Here is a 20,611-nt window from a genome sequence, read left to right on the forward strand (position 1 = left end):
CTGGAGCCTGGAGCTCTTTAAATCACCACTGGATCCCTGCTGCTACCCTGGAGCTGCGGCAGCAGGGCTCACTGGTGATTTAAAGGGCCATGGGTTGCTGCAGGGAGCCCCAGGCCCTTTAAATCACAGCTGGAGCCCTGCTGCTGTTACCCAGGGGCTGTGTCAGCGGGCTCTGCTGGCGATTTAAAGGGCCTGGGGCTCCCTGCGGCCGGAGCCCCGGGCTCTTTAAATCACCGCTGCAGCCCTGCCACTGCTACCCCAATATAACGGCATTTCACTCATAACGCTGTAGGGATTTTTGGCTCCCCACAACTGCGTTATATTGGGGTAGCGGTGTACTTTATTCATGACTGAACTCTGTAGAGTGTGTTGGCTAAAGAAGAGGGAGCAGAATTTAGATATAAAAATATATTCACCAAAGTGGACACCCTTACTAAGGGCCTGATGCAGAGAAATACTTACGTGTGTGCTTAACTTTATGTACTTGAGTAGTTCCTCATTCAAACTCATAGAAATCAGCGGAAGCAGCTTATTTAAAGACCATTTGCAATCTGACCTCACCAGTAAAAGACAGTTTAAAATATGCTAGTGTAAATAACTCATAATAATCTCAATGGATTAAAGAGGATACCAAAATAGGAAACATTTCTATTTCAGTGTTGAGAAATACAGAATTAAGCTATGTATTGATACTCAAATCTATTGAAAACATGCTATTTGACATAAATTGGTTAATAGTATCTTCAATGTGAAAAGAAAGAAACCCAAAGACAAACAGGTGTAAAAGCAAGGACATCATTTTGGCTCTGAAATAGCTCCTAAACCGCTGTAGAGAAAATATGTTGTGTTTGGTAGGATGTTAAGGATGGTTTTAAAGGAGAAACAAATTTAAAATAATAAGCAAATTATTCCCCATACCTGCAGTTAAACTTTTATTTTGTCACTTCCTAAATACAGTTATGCCAGTAAAATTGTACTAATGCTTTGTGAACATTTTTGCCTAAATAAAACACTGATTTTACTATTTTTTTTTAATCTTCCTTCTTATCAAGGTAACACTTTAAGTTGGTACCTGGCTTGAAATCTGCATCAAAAAGGCCAACAACTATTTTAATTGTGTATAAAATAAGCTTATCAAAAAACCTTTAACTGTATGGACACATCCAGACAATGGGCAAAAATTGATTCTATGTCAACTAAAAGAACAAATGAACAACCCACGATGGATTGGCAAGGTGGTTTGTTCTATTATGCAACAAAGTGGAATGGTCTGAAACATTCCCTCAATGCCAGCATAACCAGAGGCTAACTGGAAATTAAATCTCGTTTTCAAAAGTTATTAAATTGCTGGATTCTACCGCTGGTGCAAGCCTAGCCATTGATTTTTAACATAGATGCACTGCCAAGTCTAAGGTCCCATGTACATTGCACTGAGTGAGAAACCATATTATCAGCCTGCTAACATGGTTTCACATCTGAGTCAGAGCCTGAAAGGATCTGCAACAGCTTCAGCTGCCTAAAATGTGAGTATCTATGATATTAGTATTGGGTTCCACATTCAGAAGTTCAGATTAACCAATACAGTTGAAATATGGTCTAAATTTATCATTCATTTGTATTCAAAATGCAATAATACTTTTGTACATTAATTATAACAATCTAGTATACACAGGAGAAAGGTCATTCCAAACCACCTATGGTCTATTATGACCTTTCTTCTAAGTCTTGCTGCATTAACTACAAACGATTTAAAGCAGAGATTGGCAAACATGTATTGCCGATTGTTAAGAAAGGCTACATTAAACACTGCTGATTTTAAAATCAAATGTAGACATTGACTCCTTGTCCGGATTAAATAAAAAATGACAAATGTGTTGGGATACCATAGTAACATTGGTTAACAAAAAATAGGTGTAACTAATTTATAACTAATTGCTCCAAGATATTATTTCACTAAATAAAAAGTAATCTTAATACAAACCTTCTCTTTCTCATACATGTGCAAAAGAAGCCAAGTCTGCCTGGTCTTTTGAAACTTCCATTCTTTTGTTTTTTTGGACCAGCTGTAACAAAATAAATGAGAAAAATAATTGCTCAAATAAAATACTGGATAATAAAAATACTCAGCACTCACGTAGCACTTTTATATAATGATTCAAAATGCTTTACCAGCATTACATTAACTGTGCTTTACCAGCATTACATTAAGCCTCATAATTTCCTTGTGACCTAGGTGTTAGAATACAGGTGGCAAAAGTGAAGTACAGAAGGATTAAGTGGCTTGCCCTAGGTGTCACACAAATCACTGGGAGAGCAAGCAGAAGAACCCAGGAATCCTGACTACCAATCCCTTGCTCAAGACATAGGATAATTTTGCATCATATTTGAAAAATATAGTATATTTTAAAAGCATGCAAACAAATGCACAATGTCTGAGAATAGTCTCTGAATGCCTCACATGCAAAAATTTTAAATATGTAAAAATTGAGCTGGGCTAAAATGTCAGACTGATGTGTGCAATTTGCATATAGTAAGACTGTGAGTTGAAAGCTGGTATATTTTGTTATAAATATAAAGAGGGAAGAAAACTGGTTTGAGAAAATGGGTAGTTCTCCTAAAAACAACAGTAGAATAAGGAGCGAGTAACAAATCTCACTATGAAATGCACCCTCCTTTTTTGCCTCTAAAACATAATACACAAATAAATAAATAAATGGAGATATCCTATCTCCTAAAACTGGAAGGGACCTTAAAAGGTCATCGAGCCCAGCCCCCTGCCTTCACTAGCAGGAGCAAGTACTGATTTTGCCCCAGATCCCTAAATGGCCCCCTCAAAGATTGAACTCCCAATCCTGGGTTTAGCAGGCCAATACTCAAACCGCTGAGCTATCCCTCCCACCAAAATCTAATATCTTAATATGAAACAGTACTAGTCAATACACTGAAGCATTATTACAGATGTATCCCAATAGAAGGAAACAAATTCTACTAAATTAAAATTATTAGATTTTAATCTGAAAAAAAGACAGTTATCTTTTCTGTAACTGGTATTCTTCAAGATGTGCTGCTCACGTCCATTACATATTAGGTGTATGTGCTCGCCACATGAACCAGTGAGGGAAGTTTCCCCCTCAGCAGTATCCATAAGGGAACGGCTTTGGCACCCTCTGGAATGTTGCCCGCCTAGTGCAGTATAAGGGGCGCTGCCGGCTCCCTCCACCCTCAGCTCAACCTGCGGCAGGGCATTCCTGCTGCTGGAAAGGTTCCACACATTGACAAACCTCATCGCGTAAGTCTCCGTGTTCCCTCTGACTACAGTCAGGGTCTATCTGTCTCCTGGGTCACATGGCAGCATGCACTTACATGGTCCTCCATGCCAGGCTCCGGATCCGGCCCCTGCAACAATAGTCTATTCTCAGTCCCGTGATATCCTGGAATTAAAAAGTACCGGGAATAGAACCCCTTGTTCCTGTACTCAAGAGGAATTTCTTTGACTGCACCCAGACGTAGCATCCCCTTTACCTCCTGCATGAGGAGACTCTTGTGAGAGGGGTCCCTGAAGAGGGATGGGAAAGGTGGGTGGGAAGGGGGGGTAGAAAGGAACTGGAGGGTATAACCCTGTTCCACTGTGCTGAGGACCCATCGGTCCAAGGTTATAGCCAACCAGGCAGGGAGGAAGAGGGAAAGGTGGTTGGAGAATGCTGAGAAAGATAGATCCGGGGAATAGGCTGGTAGGTTGCCCTCGGGCACACACTCAAAATGACGTTTGGCCCCCTACTTATTCTTGGTCAAGCCCAATTGGGCAGAAGGTAGAGGTGGGTGGCTTGGGTGGCGCTTGTAGCTCTTGGATCATTTATGAGGCTGGTTCCGCTGGCTGCTGCGGTTTGAACCGCTTATGCGCCAGGGCTGGGATGTAGAGACCTAGGGTCTTCAGAGTCGTGCGAGCATCCTTGAGGCCATGCAATTTGCTGTCTGTTTGCTCCACAGTTCTCTCCAAAGTTCTTAAAGGGTGGCATGTGCATTAGGATCTGTGCTAATCTACTGGAGAGGTACGCCTTGAGTCCATCAATCAGTGTCCCCAGTGCTAGGGAGGGAGACTGGTGCTAGTTCGTGGATAGCACCAGGGGAGCACTGCACACTGCACAGCTCCAGTGCCGGAGTGAGTGCTGACTCCATTAGGAAAGCTCTTAGATGGATATTGTGCTCCTTCTTCATCCTAGGTTTGAAGGACTTGCAGATATGGCACTTGTCACTTATGTGCCCTTCGCCTAAGCACCTTAGGCAGCTGGTATGTGGATTGCAGGGCTTAAAGCCTGGGGATCGGGGCATGCCTCATCCCCTGGCTGAGTCCCGTTCAGAACTAACAAAGTGTTCGAGAATTACTACTAAGGGTATCTAAGAAACTACTAACTATGTATAACTATTTTACAGGATTTCAAAGTTCACAAGAACAGAGAACAAAACAACACAAGCCAAAGCAGCAGACATTCCAGCATCGTCACTGGCGGCAAGAAGGAACTGAGGGTGGGGGGAGCCAGTGGCGCCCCTTATATTGTGCCATGCAAGCGCCACTCCAGAGGGCACCCAGAGCCGTTCCCCTACAAATACTGCTGAGGAGAAAACTTCCGGCACTGGTGCATGTGGAGAGCACACACAGCTAATACGGAATGGACATGAGCAAGCACTCGAAGAAAAAGAAACATCTCTACAGGTATGATGCAAGTCCACCTTTAATGTTCCACTTTGTTTTACATAGTAATATTGAGAATAGAAATCAACTGGAAAGCCAGTTAGGCAAGAGTATTAACTTTGTTCAAACACTGTCAAGTCTAATAGAGCAAAACCGCCCTCACATTAAATTTCTTCTGCACTAGCAAATCAATTATTCAGTGAACTCTGTGAAACAAAGACCAAGTGATCACAAATTTGTCCAGGAGGGTTTCATGAGAGCTTCTGTAGAAACATACAAGTGTACAAAATAAGCTCCTTTTTAACTTCAGAAGTTTCCAAACTCAGAAGGGGACCGGGGGGAAGCCTATAGTTCCTTTCAGAGTTTTCATAGGTAAATTAAATGGAAATCTGCCACAAAAAGACAAGCAAAAAGCAAACAAATGATAATAAATTGAAAAATAAGACAAATGGTTAACAACCCAATGCACTATATTTTATACCATCAATTAAAGGTAAATCTGCAAATGAAGAAAGTCAATCCAGAAGTCTACTACGGGATATTGCAGTTAAAGAATCAAACTATTAGAGAACAAATATTAGACTGAAACTGAAAAAGCACAAACACTGACATAAGCAAAGATCCAAAAGTTATGGAATCAAATACAAAAATGAAAAACAAAGAAATCAAAAAGCTTCAGTTAATCATGATTCAATTACTTGTGTTGTTTAACCACCCAGCAAGGATCCTGCTGTAAAAAGAATGGCTAGAATCAGATTTGTGGAGAATAAAAAATTAACAACGCAGGAGAAGGGAATAAAATTCAACATTCTTCACTGGTATTTTGCATTCATTTGTAGGCAACTTCTCTATGCATCCAAACAGATGCAATGGCTGCAAAAGGGGAAACTGGCATCCATGGAAAAACAGATAGTTTTTCATCAATTGACTAACCAAAGTGTGTTTGTTCTTTAAAAAATATAGTATATGGTATATTCATGATGTTGATGGAAACCATGTCTGTGCCTATTACACTGGACAAACTCTTCATGAACAGTTCATTCTAATCTAGTGCACCCGCTGCACTATTATGGTCACGATCAAATTCAGCTGTCATTTAAAGAAATTGCCTGATATGTCAGTCATGTTTTCCCACATATGGGTTATTGGGGCATTCACATTTTCAGAAAACAATTCTACATTTTTTAACTAGTGCTCTTGGCTTGATTGTACTGGTTGCACTCATTCTCCCAACTTTGTTGCATGCCAAACTCTGGTCCCATTCTGAGCCCAAGAACCCATAATCATGGACACAGAGTTAATATAATTTTCATAACAGAATTTGTGTGGTTGTTCCATGTAAAGAACCCCACCCCTCCCCTATAAGCTTTTAGTATACTCAGCATAAATATTTCATTAATACAGATGGCTGAAGGAGGAGGAAAAACTGATAAATGACAAGAATATCACTGTCAGATCATTAAAATCTACAAAAGTATCACTTTGTGAAGTGCAGAGTGTGGGAGAAATCTGTTAGAATTAGATATTTATACATTCACTGTTTTTTGGGTTGCCCTACCTTTAAAGTACAAATAAAGGTTAAACTCTTTCAGTACAATTTAATACAACAAGCCACATGCAGATTATCCTAGTCACATGCAGAGATTTTGTTAAAGGACTTCAGGCTTTCTTGGCATATTACAGCACTAATGCAGCCTTTTTATCTTGAGTGATTTAAAATCTTGTATAAATAAGATAAACTACACTACACTTAATAATAAACCCTCTTTACAGACAATCACTCCCTATTTTGGTGGTCTTTAGAAGTAGCTATATCCAGCACAATGTCCATATGTAATATAAGAAGTTATGGCACTAGATGGAAATATGTAGATGTAAATATTTTTCCCATTATGCTTAGGGCAAATTTTCTAATATATCATACAACTGCTAATTATTGTTATGGATATAGTTACTGTTTATATCTTTTTATAAGCACAAGCTGACTGAAAAAAACATGTAGCTGACTGAAGTTTAATGGATCTTAAACTGACGTTTCAATGTAGCTTTAAAAGAGAAAAGTAGAAGATACATAGGAAGTTCATGGAGTTCATCGCAGCTTGACTCAGACAGTCCAGGACTTTTTTGGAGAATGATAGTCTCATGTGGGAGGTTTGCTCAAAACCCTCAAGACCCATCCACATTATAAGTACAACCATGATTTTAAAGTCAGTTCATCAAGTCTCCTGTGACTATTATATAAAACACGATTGAGTTGTGTACTCACAGCAGCAAATTTTATAACACAACCATGCGACGTTCACACTTAAACTACTTACCCATGTGTTTATTAAAAAATGCTGGGAAAATCTAGGCAGCTCTCTAATAGCACCCAGAGGGTATGAATACAGTGGGCCACTAACAGTATGTGGGGACAACGCGCTCTGGGATCTTCTAGTACGCAGAGGCCTCAGACTAAGGAAAACCAGTTCCACAGGCATAGTCAGAGAGTCTAAGCCACACAGCAAAACAAGTGTTACACACTGGATATAGGAAGACAATCACATGCCTGTTTAGACTGCAGGCGAGGGCAGAATACTATTAGCTGCCATGGTTATTAACCACATATATAGAATATTGAGTGTGAACACAAACTATGTTCAGAGCCAACCATGTCACAAACTATGTGACAAGGCTGTAGAATGGACAGGGCTAAAAAGACAAAGCCCAAGGAAACAGAAAAAATGAGAGCTACCCCCTCATGACCATATAGACACAGGGTAAGATCTGGTACACTCAGGAATACAGGCACAGGCTGAAGTGGCTTTAAGCAATCTTCTAATGGATTCATTCTCAAAGATTGTGAGGCTCTCAGACACTATGATGATGGAGGCCATAACTTAGACATACATAAGAAAAAACAGAAACAACCCCCCAAGCTTGTTAGCATTAAAAAGAAGTTCAATGTAATATTTCGTTGACTTTCAAGACAGAAACTGAATTGATTTGTAGTTTTGGTCTTTTAAACAAGCCAATTGAAATTCTGGTGACCAAGATTTTTCAGACCCCATATGTAAATCTTTTTATCATTTTAAACAAATATTGTCTGCTTTTCTTTTGGGATTTACCTTGACATTTTGCCTATTTTGTTTTGCCAAATCTGAGCTTTTCCAGCTGGTAGGGAGAACACAGTCTGTTTGTTTAGAAGGCAAAGGAGTTAACCTAGTTAAGCACAAATATATTTTCTATAATGAACTTAATTAAAAATTCCTAAATCCTTACTCAGACATTTGGCATTTCAAAGCGACTTGTACAAACTAATAGTTTACAGTATACAGTATATAAATGATACCCACACATTTGTGTCTCCTTGAGCTCCTACCTTATTGCATTCATTTGGGAGGCGGGTAGCATGTGTGAATGTCAGGACTAATTCAGCAGATAAATTAGAGAAAGAGTTGCTGTACCAACGCATCAAGCCAATGGGTCAGCCATATGTGGCAGGCAAGTCCCAGGAAGCTGGAGAACTTGGCTGTACTTGTCTAAGGTGGCATGGAGGTATGAGGAGTTTGGGGAAAGTTTATTTTTTGTGGAAGAAGAGCATTTAGATGCCCAACACAGTACTTGGACTAACTGAGCAGTCCCAGCCCTTGTAATGTATATAGCACATTTGGCACTGCTAACCTTTTCTCAGGCCACATCATGTTGAAAGCATTTAAGGGAAAAATACTTGTGTCTTATTTATTCATAGTTTGGTCATTTATTTTGTGTTCAACTATTTTCAGAGTCTTCCCCATAACTGTGAAAAGTCTCTTTCTTTTCAATAGCTGGTTTCTTAATGATTTATACTGCTAGCACCAAGCCACCTGTATCCAGATCACAAAGAGCAGCACCTTCTGGAGCAGCTCCTTCTTAGGGAAGGGTGAGAGTGACAGGAGACGCTTGTGGAAGTACAGATTCTGCAAAGTGGATGAGGGCGCTGGAATTGTCTGTGGGATAAGAAGAAATCTCAGTGAATGTTCAGCTTTGAGTTGACGTTAGGCAAGTTTGCCATGTTTGAAAAATAAATTCCAAATGTAAAGTATGGATACATTTTCAAAGAACTGGGTGGAGGACTGTGCCCTAAGAGCCACTAATGCCCACTGGCATAGGAGTAAATGTCTCTCATCTGAACAAACCAACTCACTACATACAACACTGTGTTGTCATGGTATTTATCCAAAAGGTATTGTGTAACGTATCACATAAAAGCCAATACTATACTGGCTATTAATTTCATTGTAAAATGCATGTGTTAATATTATACGTGAAATTATGAATTTCCTCTGTGTGATGTTACTAGAAAATGTTTAAGACAAGATAGCCTACCCGAGGGAAATGTAATAAACAGGTCTGTCCTAGACCAATGTGGGTTTACCTCAATTTACACATTAGCCGAAATCAAAGCTATTGACCTAAACCAGCCGTGGTTATACTGATCCTAAACTCAAGAGACAGAGAACTAACACAGCTCCTGTATACAGAGAGACACGGGAGACTGAATCCCCAGGAGGCCTTTCTGACTTGTAAGAGAAAGGCAATCCTTTTGGGGATATAAAGAACAGAGAGAGACTCCATCTTTATCCTTTACCTTAGGAGACAACAAAACCAAGCAATCTGATGTCTGTGATGGGTCCTGGCCAGTAAAAGCTGGAAAGGAGACCGGGGATGAGAGAAACCATCTTGAACAGACCGCATTTTGCTAGATTAAGTTTTAGACTTTTAGAGATGTGTTTTCATTTTTATTTCCTTGTAACCATTTCTACCTTTATTTGTTTTACTTCGTATCACGTAATCCATGCTCTTGTGTTAATACACTTGTTTTGCTTTCATTATAAATAATCAATGCTGTGTAAGTTCAGTGAAGTGTGTACTTTGAGAAAGGTAACAGGTTGGAATGTTTTACCTTCTTGCTTTCTGTGTGAGGGTCCAGTCAGAGGGACTAGTCCAGGGTTTCTCAGACAGGGGTCGCTGCTTGTGTAGAGAAAGCCCCTGGTGGGCCGGTTGGTTTGTTTACCTGCCCTGTCCGCAGGTCCGGCCGATCGCAGATCCCACTGGCCGCAGATCGCTGCTCCAGGCCAATGGGAGCTGCTGGAAGTGGCAGCCAGTAAGTCCCTCAGCCCATGCCACTTCCAACAGCTCCCATTGGCCTGGAGCAGCAGGGACCCGTTTGCGAAACCCTGGACTAGTCCCTGAAGTAGGATGATTTGGGGGTGAACTTGGGGTTGGAAGGGTACTAAGCAGGGCTGGTGCAACCATTTAGGTGACCTAGGCAGTCGCCTAGGGCGCTGGCATTTGGGGAGTGGCATTTTCTTTGGCAGTGACTGCGGTGGCCGGATCTTCGGCCACCCCGGTCGCTGCCGGCATTTAGGCAGAGGGAGCTGGGGCAGGAGAGCGCATGGAGGGCCGCCTGCAGCAAGTAAAGTGTGGGGGGGGGGGTGGCCCTCCCTGCGGTCTTCCCTGAGAACCCCTGCCCTGCCTCCTCCCTGAGCACACCATGGCTGCTTCACTTCTCCCGCCTCCCAGGCTTGCAGCACCTAAGCTGATTGGCCCTGCAAGTCTGGGAGGTGGGAGAAGTGAAGCAGCCAAGGCGTGCTGGGGGAGCAGGCGGGGCAGGGGTGAGCTGGGGCGGAGGGGGGTGCCTCAAGGTGGCAGCTGGGGAGCTACTGCAGGGGGGGCACCTCAGGGCGGGGGGAGGAGCTGCTGTGGGGGGGGCTCCTCAGGGCAGAGTGGGAGAACTGCCGTGGGGGGGCTCCTCAGGGCGGGAGCTCGGGGACTAGGGAGGGTGCAAGGTGGAAGTTTCACCTAGGGTGCGAAACATCCTTGAACCAGCCCTGGTACTAAGGTCAGACTGCAAGGAGTAACCAGGCTGGGCAAAGTCACGGTGAGGCTTGTGGGTTGCTGGCAGGCTGTTTGGGTCCAAAACTGCATAGCCACAAGACACCCAGGGTTACAAGGCTGATGGTGACCAAACCTCATACTGGCCTGCTGGGTGGAGCCCAAAATGTCACAAGGACCATGTTGTAAAATCGTAAACAATACTTTGAAAACGTAGGAATCACATAGGTGAGGTAGAAGAACAGACACAAATGTGTCAAATTTATTTATTGTACTAGTAATTTTTCTTACATTCGGAATGATTTTGTTTTGGCCATTTTTGGGAAAGTGAATGTGCATACACTGCTATTCTCAAATCCAATGTTTGCAAAAATAGATGGATATATTAAATTATGTCCCAGATAAGGTTTCTCCATATTGTTCGGATGATTGAAAGAAAAAATGTCACTGTTGGGCTCTCTTGCCAGAAGAGAATTTTTTGAAATTGTCAACAGATCCTAGAATCAAGACCATGTTTTTGGCAGAACAGCTATACTGGCAACACTGCTCTATCTGTGGTTTTAAAAGCAACTTTAAATATGTTCTTCCATCTGGTTCAGACACAGAATACTGGCTAGAGATCTGTGCAGGGGGAGAAAAAAAAAAGGTTACGGACACTTTTTTTTTTTTAGCAGCAAGGTAAAAAGCACAGTGAAAAAAAGAAACAACAAAGCTGTCAAAAGTGCTTCTTCTAATATGTCATTTCTGCCCTGGTGTCTAGTAAAAGGGCAGGCGGTATCTGCACAGGAGACTGAACTAGAGGCCAGAAATCTCTACAGAAAACATTATACAGTAAAAGGAAGATCCTGAAATGCCTTGAAGCAAAGAACATGATCCTGAAATGCCTTGAAGCAAAGAACATGTCTGTAGAAAGATAAAATGTGCATCAACCAAACCCGGATAATCAAAAATTTGGATAATCTGGAGAGCGGGAAAGTGCGAGGTTGCAGAGCCATCTAGCAGCCACAGGAGTGATCGCCTACTTTTGGACATGTGTGTGTTAGTTGTTTGGTTTATATGGAGAGCCAGATAATGAAGGGTCAGATAAATGGGGTTCTACTGTATATTTTCATTGATAGTATTATTAATTCTTTATATTACAGTTGTATCTAGGAACTCCAAACAAGACTGGGGCCCATTGTTCTAGGCACTGTACAAATAAATAGAGAGAGACAATCTTTACCTTGAAAAACTTATAGTCTAAATAGATAAAACAGATCAAGAATGGGAAAGGAAATTGGCCCAGAGTGTTGACATGAAGACTCAAAAATCACAGCACGTCAGTGACAGAACCAAGAACAGAACCCATGTCTACTGAATCTGAGGCCTTGGCCACACTGGCACTTTAAAGCGCTGCAACTTTCTCGCTCAGGGGTGTGAAAAAACACACCCCATGAGTGCAGCAAGTTACAGCGCTGCAAAGCACCAGTGTAAACAGTGCCCCAGCGCTGGGAGCGCGGCTCCCAGCGCTGCAAGCTAATCCTCATGGGAAGGTGGAGCATGTGCAGTGCTGGGAGAGCTCTCTCCTAGTGCTGGAGCTGCGACCACACTTGCACTTCAAAGCGCTGCCGCGGGAGTTTTGAGTGTAGCCAAGCCCTGAGTTAATACCCTGCCCATTGGACCATTCTGCCTCTTCTAGTATTTTTTGTTACTTTTCATTCAAGATGTCACAAGCAGCCTTATACTGGGAAGATTTGTAGTTGATTTTGAATAGATCCCTTGATAGTGCAGCTATTGAGTTACTGGTATTAGTGAGACTGCAAAATATTATGTTTTGACTCTAAGGCCAGGTCCACACTACAGCGTTAAATCGATTTAAACAGCGTTAAATCGATTTAACGCTGTAACCGTCCACACTACAAGGCACTTAAAAACGATTTTAAGGGGTCTTAAAATCGATTTCTGTACTCCAGCTAAACGAAAGGAGTAACCCTAAAATCGATATTACTATATCGATTTAGGGTTAGTGTGGACGGAAATCGAAGTTATTGGTCCCATTCTTTTACTGAGCTACCCAGAGTGCACCACTCCGGAAATCGATGGTAGCTTGGGACCATGGATGCACACCACTGAAGTAATGTGCCCTAGTTTGGACGAGTAAAATCGATTTTATAAACCCTGTTTTATAAAATCGATTTTACTAATATCGATTTTAAGCTGTAGTGTGGACGTACCCTAAAAATGCAGCTAGTAGTAGTAGTGATGTTGAGAACTTAATGTGTTCCTGCCTGTAGCAACAAAGAAGAGCCAGCTGGTAGGCATGAAAGACCAAAGGTGATTTGTACGATTTCTAACACACTGTCAATGTACTTTGCCTACATATATGAACAGGAGAAAAGATGGGAGTAGAACAGTCTCACAAGAAAAAAGTATAATCCATTTTCTTCCTTCCCAATGTATTCTCTTTTATTCCACAAAAGCCCTTCAGAATTTTGCCTGTCTTATCTGCATCCTGGGATGAATATGCTGCAATAAACCACCTGGATGATGTGCTGAAGTCTTTCTGTCCAGATGTCAATCTTTTTCTACACATAATTCTGATCACCCTGATTGCCAAGAGCAGCAGTGACAGCGTGTACAGTAATGGGAGAGAAGAGAAGAAAATAACTAACATTCTTTCCCTCCCATGAAGAACATCTTGGGGGATGTGTGTGAGTGAGGAAGGAAGGGGGCCCCTTTGTTGGCATGAATATAACTCAAAAAGCCAACTGCAAGCAAGATCATTTACAAATGCTGCCAGTAATGTCTCATTTATACAAATACTTTATAATGATCAGATGAAGGCTACATTACCAGCCTCAGGAAAAGCATAATAAGGTCTCGTTTTCTCCCCCGCACCTTTCCCCTGCATATTACCACAATGTTACAAACTATCTGATTCCTGTATTAAAATACTCCTGGTGGTTTCTGATACCTAGCTTGTCTGGGACTGACGGCTTCTTTTGGCAGTTTCTAACTAACCAGGGTTTTTTGGGTGGTTGGTTTCACTTTATGTTCTAAAACTTTTTGTTAGCCTTTTTTTCCCCCTAGCTAGTTTGGGATCCAGAGGAGAAATGATGTAGCAGCTTTGCACATAAGAGCAAAACTGAAAAAAAATTGTTTTAAACCACATACTGTACTGGGTATGGACTGACTCCAGGTGCTCAAATATAACTCTGTTTTCTTCCTTCATTTCTCCACTTCAATAATTTTTAAATCAAGATGGTGTGGTCTCTTTCAAGGCTTTAGGGCTATATCCACAAAGGGGCTTAGGCACTTAACTGCCACTTTAGTGGCAAAGTCCAAAATTTAGTCCCTCAAAACCTCTGCCCAGCTGCTGTGGGAACTTAATTTTCCACTGGTAAAGTCTCTGGTGCTAATTCTGTGGGAATTTAAGTTTCCACTGGCAAAGTCACCCTGGCGCCAAAACTTCTGTCAATGGGCACACACAAAGCTGCCTAATTCCTGATTCTGCTAAGCTGCTTGGCACCTAAGCTGTGGTAAGTTTGTCAAACTAGGTGTCGTTTCCTTCCCCGCACCACTAGTGGGTTCAAATCCCTGCTCCAAATCAAGTGGGGATTTGAATCTGGATCTCCCTCATCCTGCCTTAACAACTGGGCTATTGTATATAAGGCGGTAGGGGGGCACCAGCACCTTTTCCTGCATTTTTTCATGAGGAAGGGCTGACCTGGTTTAGGCACCTAACTCCAGGAGCATTCATGATTGTCAATCCTGAACAGAGGCTGGGGTAGAGTAAGGCACCAAAGTCCCTTTGAGGGGTGGAGCTTAGATCTCCATCTCTTCTTGGCATTTCCTATTGGTTAGTTTAAACAGTTCCCCATTCAGCTTGCTGGCTTCTGTGAATCCTATTTTTTGGTGCTTATCTCATCCTATACAATATATAGGAAGCCTGGGCACCTAACTCAGGGCTGTGAATTCCACTGGGTGGCAGGGTGCCTAAATGTTGGGCATTAAAAGACTGTGCCTAAAGTCCCTTTGTGGATTTAGCCCTAAGTATTATATTGGATAAGATGTTATCTAGTACTCTCTGGAAGACAGATTTAAATTGTCCACAAAATTTGACAGTCAAATGGAGGGATCTGAGCAGCCCTTATAATCTGATAAGATTACAATCACCATCTGTGAGAACAATAGTTTGACAACTAGTGACTTTCCAATCAGAAGGTCAAGAGGTTCCCATCAGTCTGGAATATGATCAACTTCACTGGGTATTTCTGCAAATCTGTAAAAGGACATGTACCAGAGTGGATAAAGATAGAGGTATATCCAAAGGTCCTGATCTTACTCAAATTATATCATTTTTAAATCTCCCATGATTTCAGTGGTGCAGGATCTGACTTGAAGCGATTACAATTAGAAAGTGTGTAGGGTGGGAATAGTGGAGGGGGGAATGAGAGAATCTACTAGAAGCTGTTATGAACAAGTCAAACATTCATTAAAAGATAAAATATATAGTCATTGAGCCTTGCTACTTTGAGCAGAAAAACTTGCAGTGGTTAAGAATATCAACCAATTATAACTTTTGCTTAGGAAATACTGAGGTCATGTTTTTGTGCCTAGTGAATCTGAAAGTGTTGTCAGAAGAAAAAACTTTAAACTCAAGGATGAAAATTCATCAATGAAACTTCCTGAGAAGGGAAACAGGAATGAACAACTTGGAGAAGAATTTGGACTCTGAAGCTCTGGATGTGTGATTTTGCTTTGATGTAGCTAGGATGCCGAAGTATCAGTTTATGGCTTGATAGATTTCACTGGAAGTTTATCATCATCTCCCTATGAGCTATTTGACAGCAATAGGTAGGGTGCAGCTGGCACCATAAAGAGGTGTGTACCCAGCTGAGCCTTTAATCAACAACACTGTTGAAAATTTAGTGTTTCTTTTTGACCAGATGTTTTTAATATAGCTTTGGTTTGTGTATTGTGGCATTACTCCCACCTTAGTAATGAGCTATCAGACTTTTATTGCCAACAAGCTACAAAGTAGTCCCCATCTCCAGTTCCAGCCTCTAACCCTTGATATGAGTCATTTCTTCTGGGAATAGGTAGGAGAACTGATATTTATCAATACTGATACAATCCTTAGACACTTGGGCAGCTCTGAAGTTTCTGGGATTTTTATTTTTTGAATAGGTCCATGGTCACTATTCTAATTATTGATAGATAACTGGAGATATTTTAAAATCTAAATAAACAAAGTGCATAGAAAAAAATTAAAAAGTCTATCCAAGGCTCTAGACACCCTAACATCACAATAAATCCCAGCAGCATTATAGAATCACTTTACAGAAGTGACTCCCTTTCACACTTACAGAAACTCCTTTCTACCCCTTTCATCACTATGGGAAGCATGCTCTCAGCCCTCTCCAAAAACCCAGTGGAACAGATAGTTTTTACACCATGCCTAAAGGATCACCAAATTTGGGCTATTTTGGGCTAAGGGTGGAAGCAAGCTCCAGAATCTCAGGGCCTTCACAGAGAGCGACCGGACATCCGCTCTATCTCTTACATAACGAGGGGGGAGTCAGGTCCTCCCTACTGACCGTAGCTGTGGCAGTATGGAATGAGGAGAGAGGTGACTACTCAGGTAGACCAGTTCTAAGCCATTTAGGCTTTTATCGTTCATAACTAATAACTTAGACTCCACTTGGAGATCAGTAATTCACCCTACTGTTTCTAAAGGCAGATTTCTTAAAGCTGACAAACACAATTGCCAATAAAGAATAATCTAAATGTACCTGATTCTGAGAGCCCTCTCTTAGATCTTACCGTTTCTGCTGTTATTGGCATGCAATGCCACATACCTGGCAAAATCTTCTTCTGCACTGGGGCATGAGTGTTCAGGACTGCATCAAATTTTCTCCCTAATATCTTGTGATAGGCACGATGCAGCTGAGATTAGATTTCTGCCCCAACAATTTATGCTTGGGGAAATTGATTCACCAATTACTGCTTCCTGTGGATGGCTCCCATTCCAATTTCATTTTATTCATCTAAAAGAAACAACTTTTACTTTTTGGCATCATTATATTAATAATGAATGTGCGAAGCGGGAGTCTAATTTGATTAAGCATCTTGTTTTATTTTTTAAAAAACATGTCTTGTTATTTTAAGTTTGGCCAGGAGGTCATGATGGCTCCCTGGAGCTAACTGATTAATAATCACTGTCAGCTGCATTTTACATTTTAATTTTGGCTTTGTTCAACTAGCCTAGACTCTTCCCTGCAGCTAGGAAGCTACTTTCCATTATATTTTCAATGTTTGGGTTTTGGCTGAGAAGTCTTCACACTTCCTAGGAGCCAGAGAGAATTGTTTATTCTTTAAAAGTTTGTCTCATATTTTGTGACGAAAAGATATGAAATCATGCACAAATTCCACTATGTTTCTCTCACGTCAAGAGCAAAACTAATTTGAGTGGAGAAAGGTGGGTAGGGGATAAAAGGTGCGTGCTAGAATAAATAGAAAACAATCTGGTCTACAATACCTGTCCTGCAAAAAACCTTCACAACCAAAGATGTGGAGGGCTCATAGTGTACCAGCTCTGGAGACTAGGATGTAACAGTTGTGCTCCGTGGATGTTGAATAGGCATCATAAATAAAAACCCGAATGAGATCTCATGTGACTAAAATTGGACAGATCTATAAAATCTAGTATCAAGGAATAATAACCAATAGCTAGGATATTTTGGTAGGTTTTGCATATGACACCAATCTGTAATATTAACCGACTTTAAGCATTTTCCTGAGTTACAGTGATAATAATAATGCACTGATAATAATGCTTGTTATCTTGGAGAAGGGTATTCCAGTCAGTTTTTATTACTCTGTTTTTATAGTGACTTGAAAAACGAGAAGTATCCTATGTTTTCTTCATGTTGTATGATTAGACACAGGTGATCCTATGAGGTGCTCAGCACCCATAACTTCAGTTGGAATTGAGGTGCCCAGTAACTTGCAGGATCAGTCCCAATGTAGGTTGGCCTCATACTGCATATATCTTTTGCTTCTGCACCTATGATATCTTTTTTAATAAAGGTCTTTTCACTTTTTCAATTAAAAAATTCATTTGGGGCAGCCGAGTTAGATCCTGGGTCTCCCACCTTCCATATGAGTGCTTTAACTACCACCCTCCAGAGTCATCTTCATGCTTGCTTTCTCTCTCTGGTCCAATGAGTCTTTCATTAAATACCCACAGTGGAATGGTTTCAACAGAAGAGACTGAGAGCGTCCCACATCAGAATATCTCAGACCCCAGTGGCTACGGCACTCATTTGAGAGGTGGCAGACCCCAGTTCAAATCCCTTCTCCATTGCAGGTAGAGGAGAGACTTGAACCTGCGGTCTCCCACATCCCAGGTAAGTACCCTAACTACTTAGCTAAAAATTATGAGGGAGGGCCTCCTCTCCCTCTGACCCCTGCCCATTTTGTGTACTCTGAGCTACAGGGGCCTGATATGGTATGCGAAGTCTGAGAATGCATACCGAATCTGGCAATGAAGGCAAGCTAGCTGGAGGAATGCCTATCTTCCTCCAGTTCATACACTGCTCTGGGGCTTAGGTGTGGGGCTGCAGCACTAATGTGCAGAGGGAACTTTGAAAAAATTCAGGCAATGAGCGATTTTAGGGTTATGTATCAGCTGAGCAGGATTTCTGTGAATCCCAGAGGTGCCTAATTCTGGGATTTAGGCTTCTAAGGTGGCAGTTAGGCACCTATGTCTTTTGTGACTTTACCCTTATTGGATAGCATATAAAGCAGATGGAATACGGAAGTCAACTAGCAAACGTATCTAATGACTACATTCAATATACTGTAATAAATTGCCAAGAAAATTCATTTATGCCAAATTATATTTTGCTGGAAATGAGAGTCATTAAGAAAGGATGCATTCAATTTTTGGAATTAAGTTTGAAAATTAAGCAGTTTCTTGACAGGAAAGAGAATTAGGCAGAGAAACAAACTCTTCTGGTCAAAGTATTTCTGGGTTTAACACTTGTAGTATATTTCCCCCCCTTTGAGGAAGCACTTACTGCAAGATGGTCAACCTCATTGTTAATACATTTTTACAACCATTATATTTTATCTGAGAAGACTTATGATGAGCTTTTAAGACCTTACCGAAGTGAAAAAAATACAAGTAAACTAGGGCTTGAAAAATTGCATTCACTAGCAGTGAATGGGAAGCCTTCTTTGGCAAGCATGGAGGTTTTAAAGTAAACTCCTTTATAATTATGAAGATAATCCTGAAAACATGAACTGATGTAGTATTGTTTTACCTAATCTGCAGACAGACCACTCCAGTGCTTCTGCTCCTGCTCTTGCTAAGCAGCAAAAAAGTGAAATTAACAAGATTCTCGTCAGTTTCACTATACTATTTAGAACCCTGTAAGCAACATTGAAACTTTTCAAGTCAGGTTAATTTTACAAGGTTTCTGCTGTAAAAACCTATGGAAGGTTCTATGGAAAAGCATCATTGTTTTTGTCTTGATGGAGATGGAGGACATTATTATTAAAAATTGTAACAGAAATCCACTTAATGGTGGGTAGTTGGCTATATTATAATTTTCACAGTTGATTCTGGACTCAATAGATGTCATATCCAAGGGACTTAAGATTTTGTGTTAATGATACTATTAAATATAGTATTTTCCCCAAAGAGAATGTCTGAACCAAAAGATTGTGTAAATATTTTGACAGCTTTGCTTCACACAGACATAAGAGTAGGAGTCCAGGGAGGCGGGGGGTGAGTTTCAAAGTAAATTGCTCTGTAGCTTTTACTGAAATATGCTTTGAGATTTGTAGTTGTGACCCTCCATAAAATAAATTAAAGTTCCAGAGAGGAGCAGGAATTGATTACAAACTGTAAAGCAGGATTAGAGTTTCTTATTCTATTTCTCCCTTTTTGTAAATTGAGTGACCATTTATGATTATGGAGATTATAGGAAGAAGTCTCTTGCTTGAGCCATAAACTAAATAGGATGATGAGCAGATTTAGCAAGATGCAACAGCTACTGATTCTGACAGAAACTTAACAGGGGCAACAGCCTCTGCAGCTTTTCCCTTTCTTTCTTAAGACGCACATTAAGGCTAAGCAAATGGTTCAGTGAGCTAATCCAAACCTGCTCCAGATAAAAGGTAGATTGGTGTTATCGAAAAGAATATTAACAACTGTATCTTAAAAGGTTTGGTTCAGATAAACGTCCACAAGTCTGACTGCTTCTCTGAACCTTGTATGAATGAGATGAACCCCTGATGCCTACACAATTTGACTGGAAAATCTCACAACAGGTGAGATTCTGATGCTTCTTTCTTCTGACTGCGTTGGAAATATCGCAGAACAACTGCAAGATCTCAGAACTTCTGCTTCCTGTTCCAGCTAGAACCCAAAAGCTCAGAGACTCATAATTAGAAAATGTTGGGGGGGACGAGCGGAAGGGGGGCGGCGGGGAGAGGAGACGGGAGACACGTGTGTGCATTTGAGGGAGCTAACCCCATATTTCAGGCAATTCTCTTACTTGCTTCTGGAAATGAGCAAAGGTTTGGTTGTATTCTTTGGAGGTAGGGAGGGATTCTTATTTTCTCCCTAAACTAATTCAGCACCAGTCATATTATTCCTCATTCTTTTACTAGTATTACCATAGCTTAAAGTAGACTCAGTTGCCCAAGACTGTAGACCCAGTCCACAAAAATACAGAGCTATGAGATGGGTCAGTCATTTGTCAGGGGGCAGTTACAGAGTAACCATTTTCACCTTCAGCATTTTGTCTTTTCTTTTCAGGACATGATGCTACTAAAAACAGGACTGTAATTCCCACATGTGTGTCTATTTCAAGTTGGAAATTCATCTAATGAGTTCAATCGGGTTTCTCTTCTGACATTATCACTCTTAACATCCAAAATACTTGACATGTGCCTAATTGAAACACCATATAGAAAGAGAGGGGACAACCTGGTACGATGAGATGGCTGAGATTTTTGATTATATGATTTTGCCTACCTGGAAGTCCTCCTCAGTGTCCAGAATGTTATAGG

At 41.1% G+C, this 20,611-nt stretch overlaps 1 protein-coding gene across 4 annotated transcripts in view; it reads right to left on the reverse strand.

Moving 5' to 3' along the window:
• The window catches only part of C10H7orf50 (chromosome 10 C7orf50 homolog), a 200,222-nt gene that overhangs the window by 4,485 nt on the left and 175,126 nt on the right, over positions 1-20,611 (reverse strand). For 3 of the 4 annotated variants that reach the window (XM_030579174.1, XM_030579176.1, XM_030579177.1), the window contains exons 4-5: positions 8,563-8,658; positions 1,982-2,063 (exon numbers count right to left, since the gene is read on the reverse strand). In XM_030579174.1, coding sequence (XP_030435034.1) covers positions 1,982-2,063; positions 8,563-8,658 — 178 coding nt within the window. The remainder of the gene's footprint in view (positions 1-1,981; positions 2,064-8,562; positions 8,659-20,611) is intronic. The other variant, XM_030579175.1, reaches the window with a different exon arrangement.

The sequence above is a fragment of the Gopherus evgoodei genome, chromosome 10 (genome assembly GCF_007399415.2).
Source record: "Gopherus evgoodei ecotype Sinaloan lineage chromosome 10, rGopEvg1_v1.p, whole genome shotgun sequence".
NCBI classification, from domain to species: domain Eukaryota; kingdom Metazoa; phylum Chordata; order Testudines; family Testudinidae; genus Gopherus; species Gopherus evgoodei.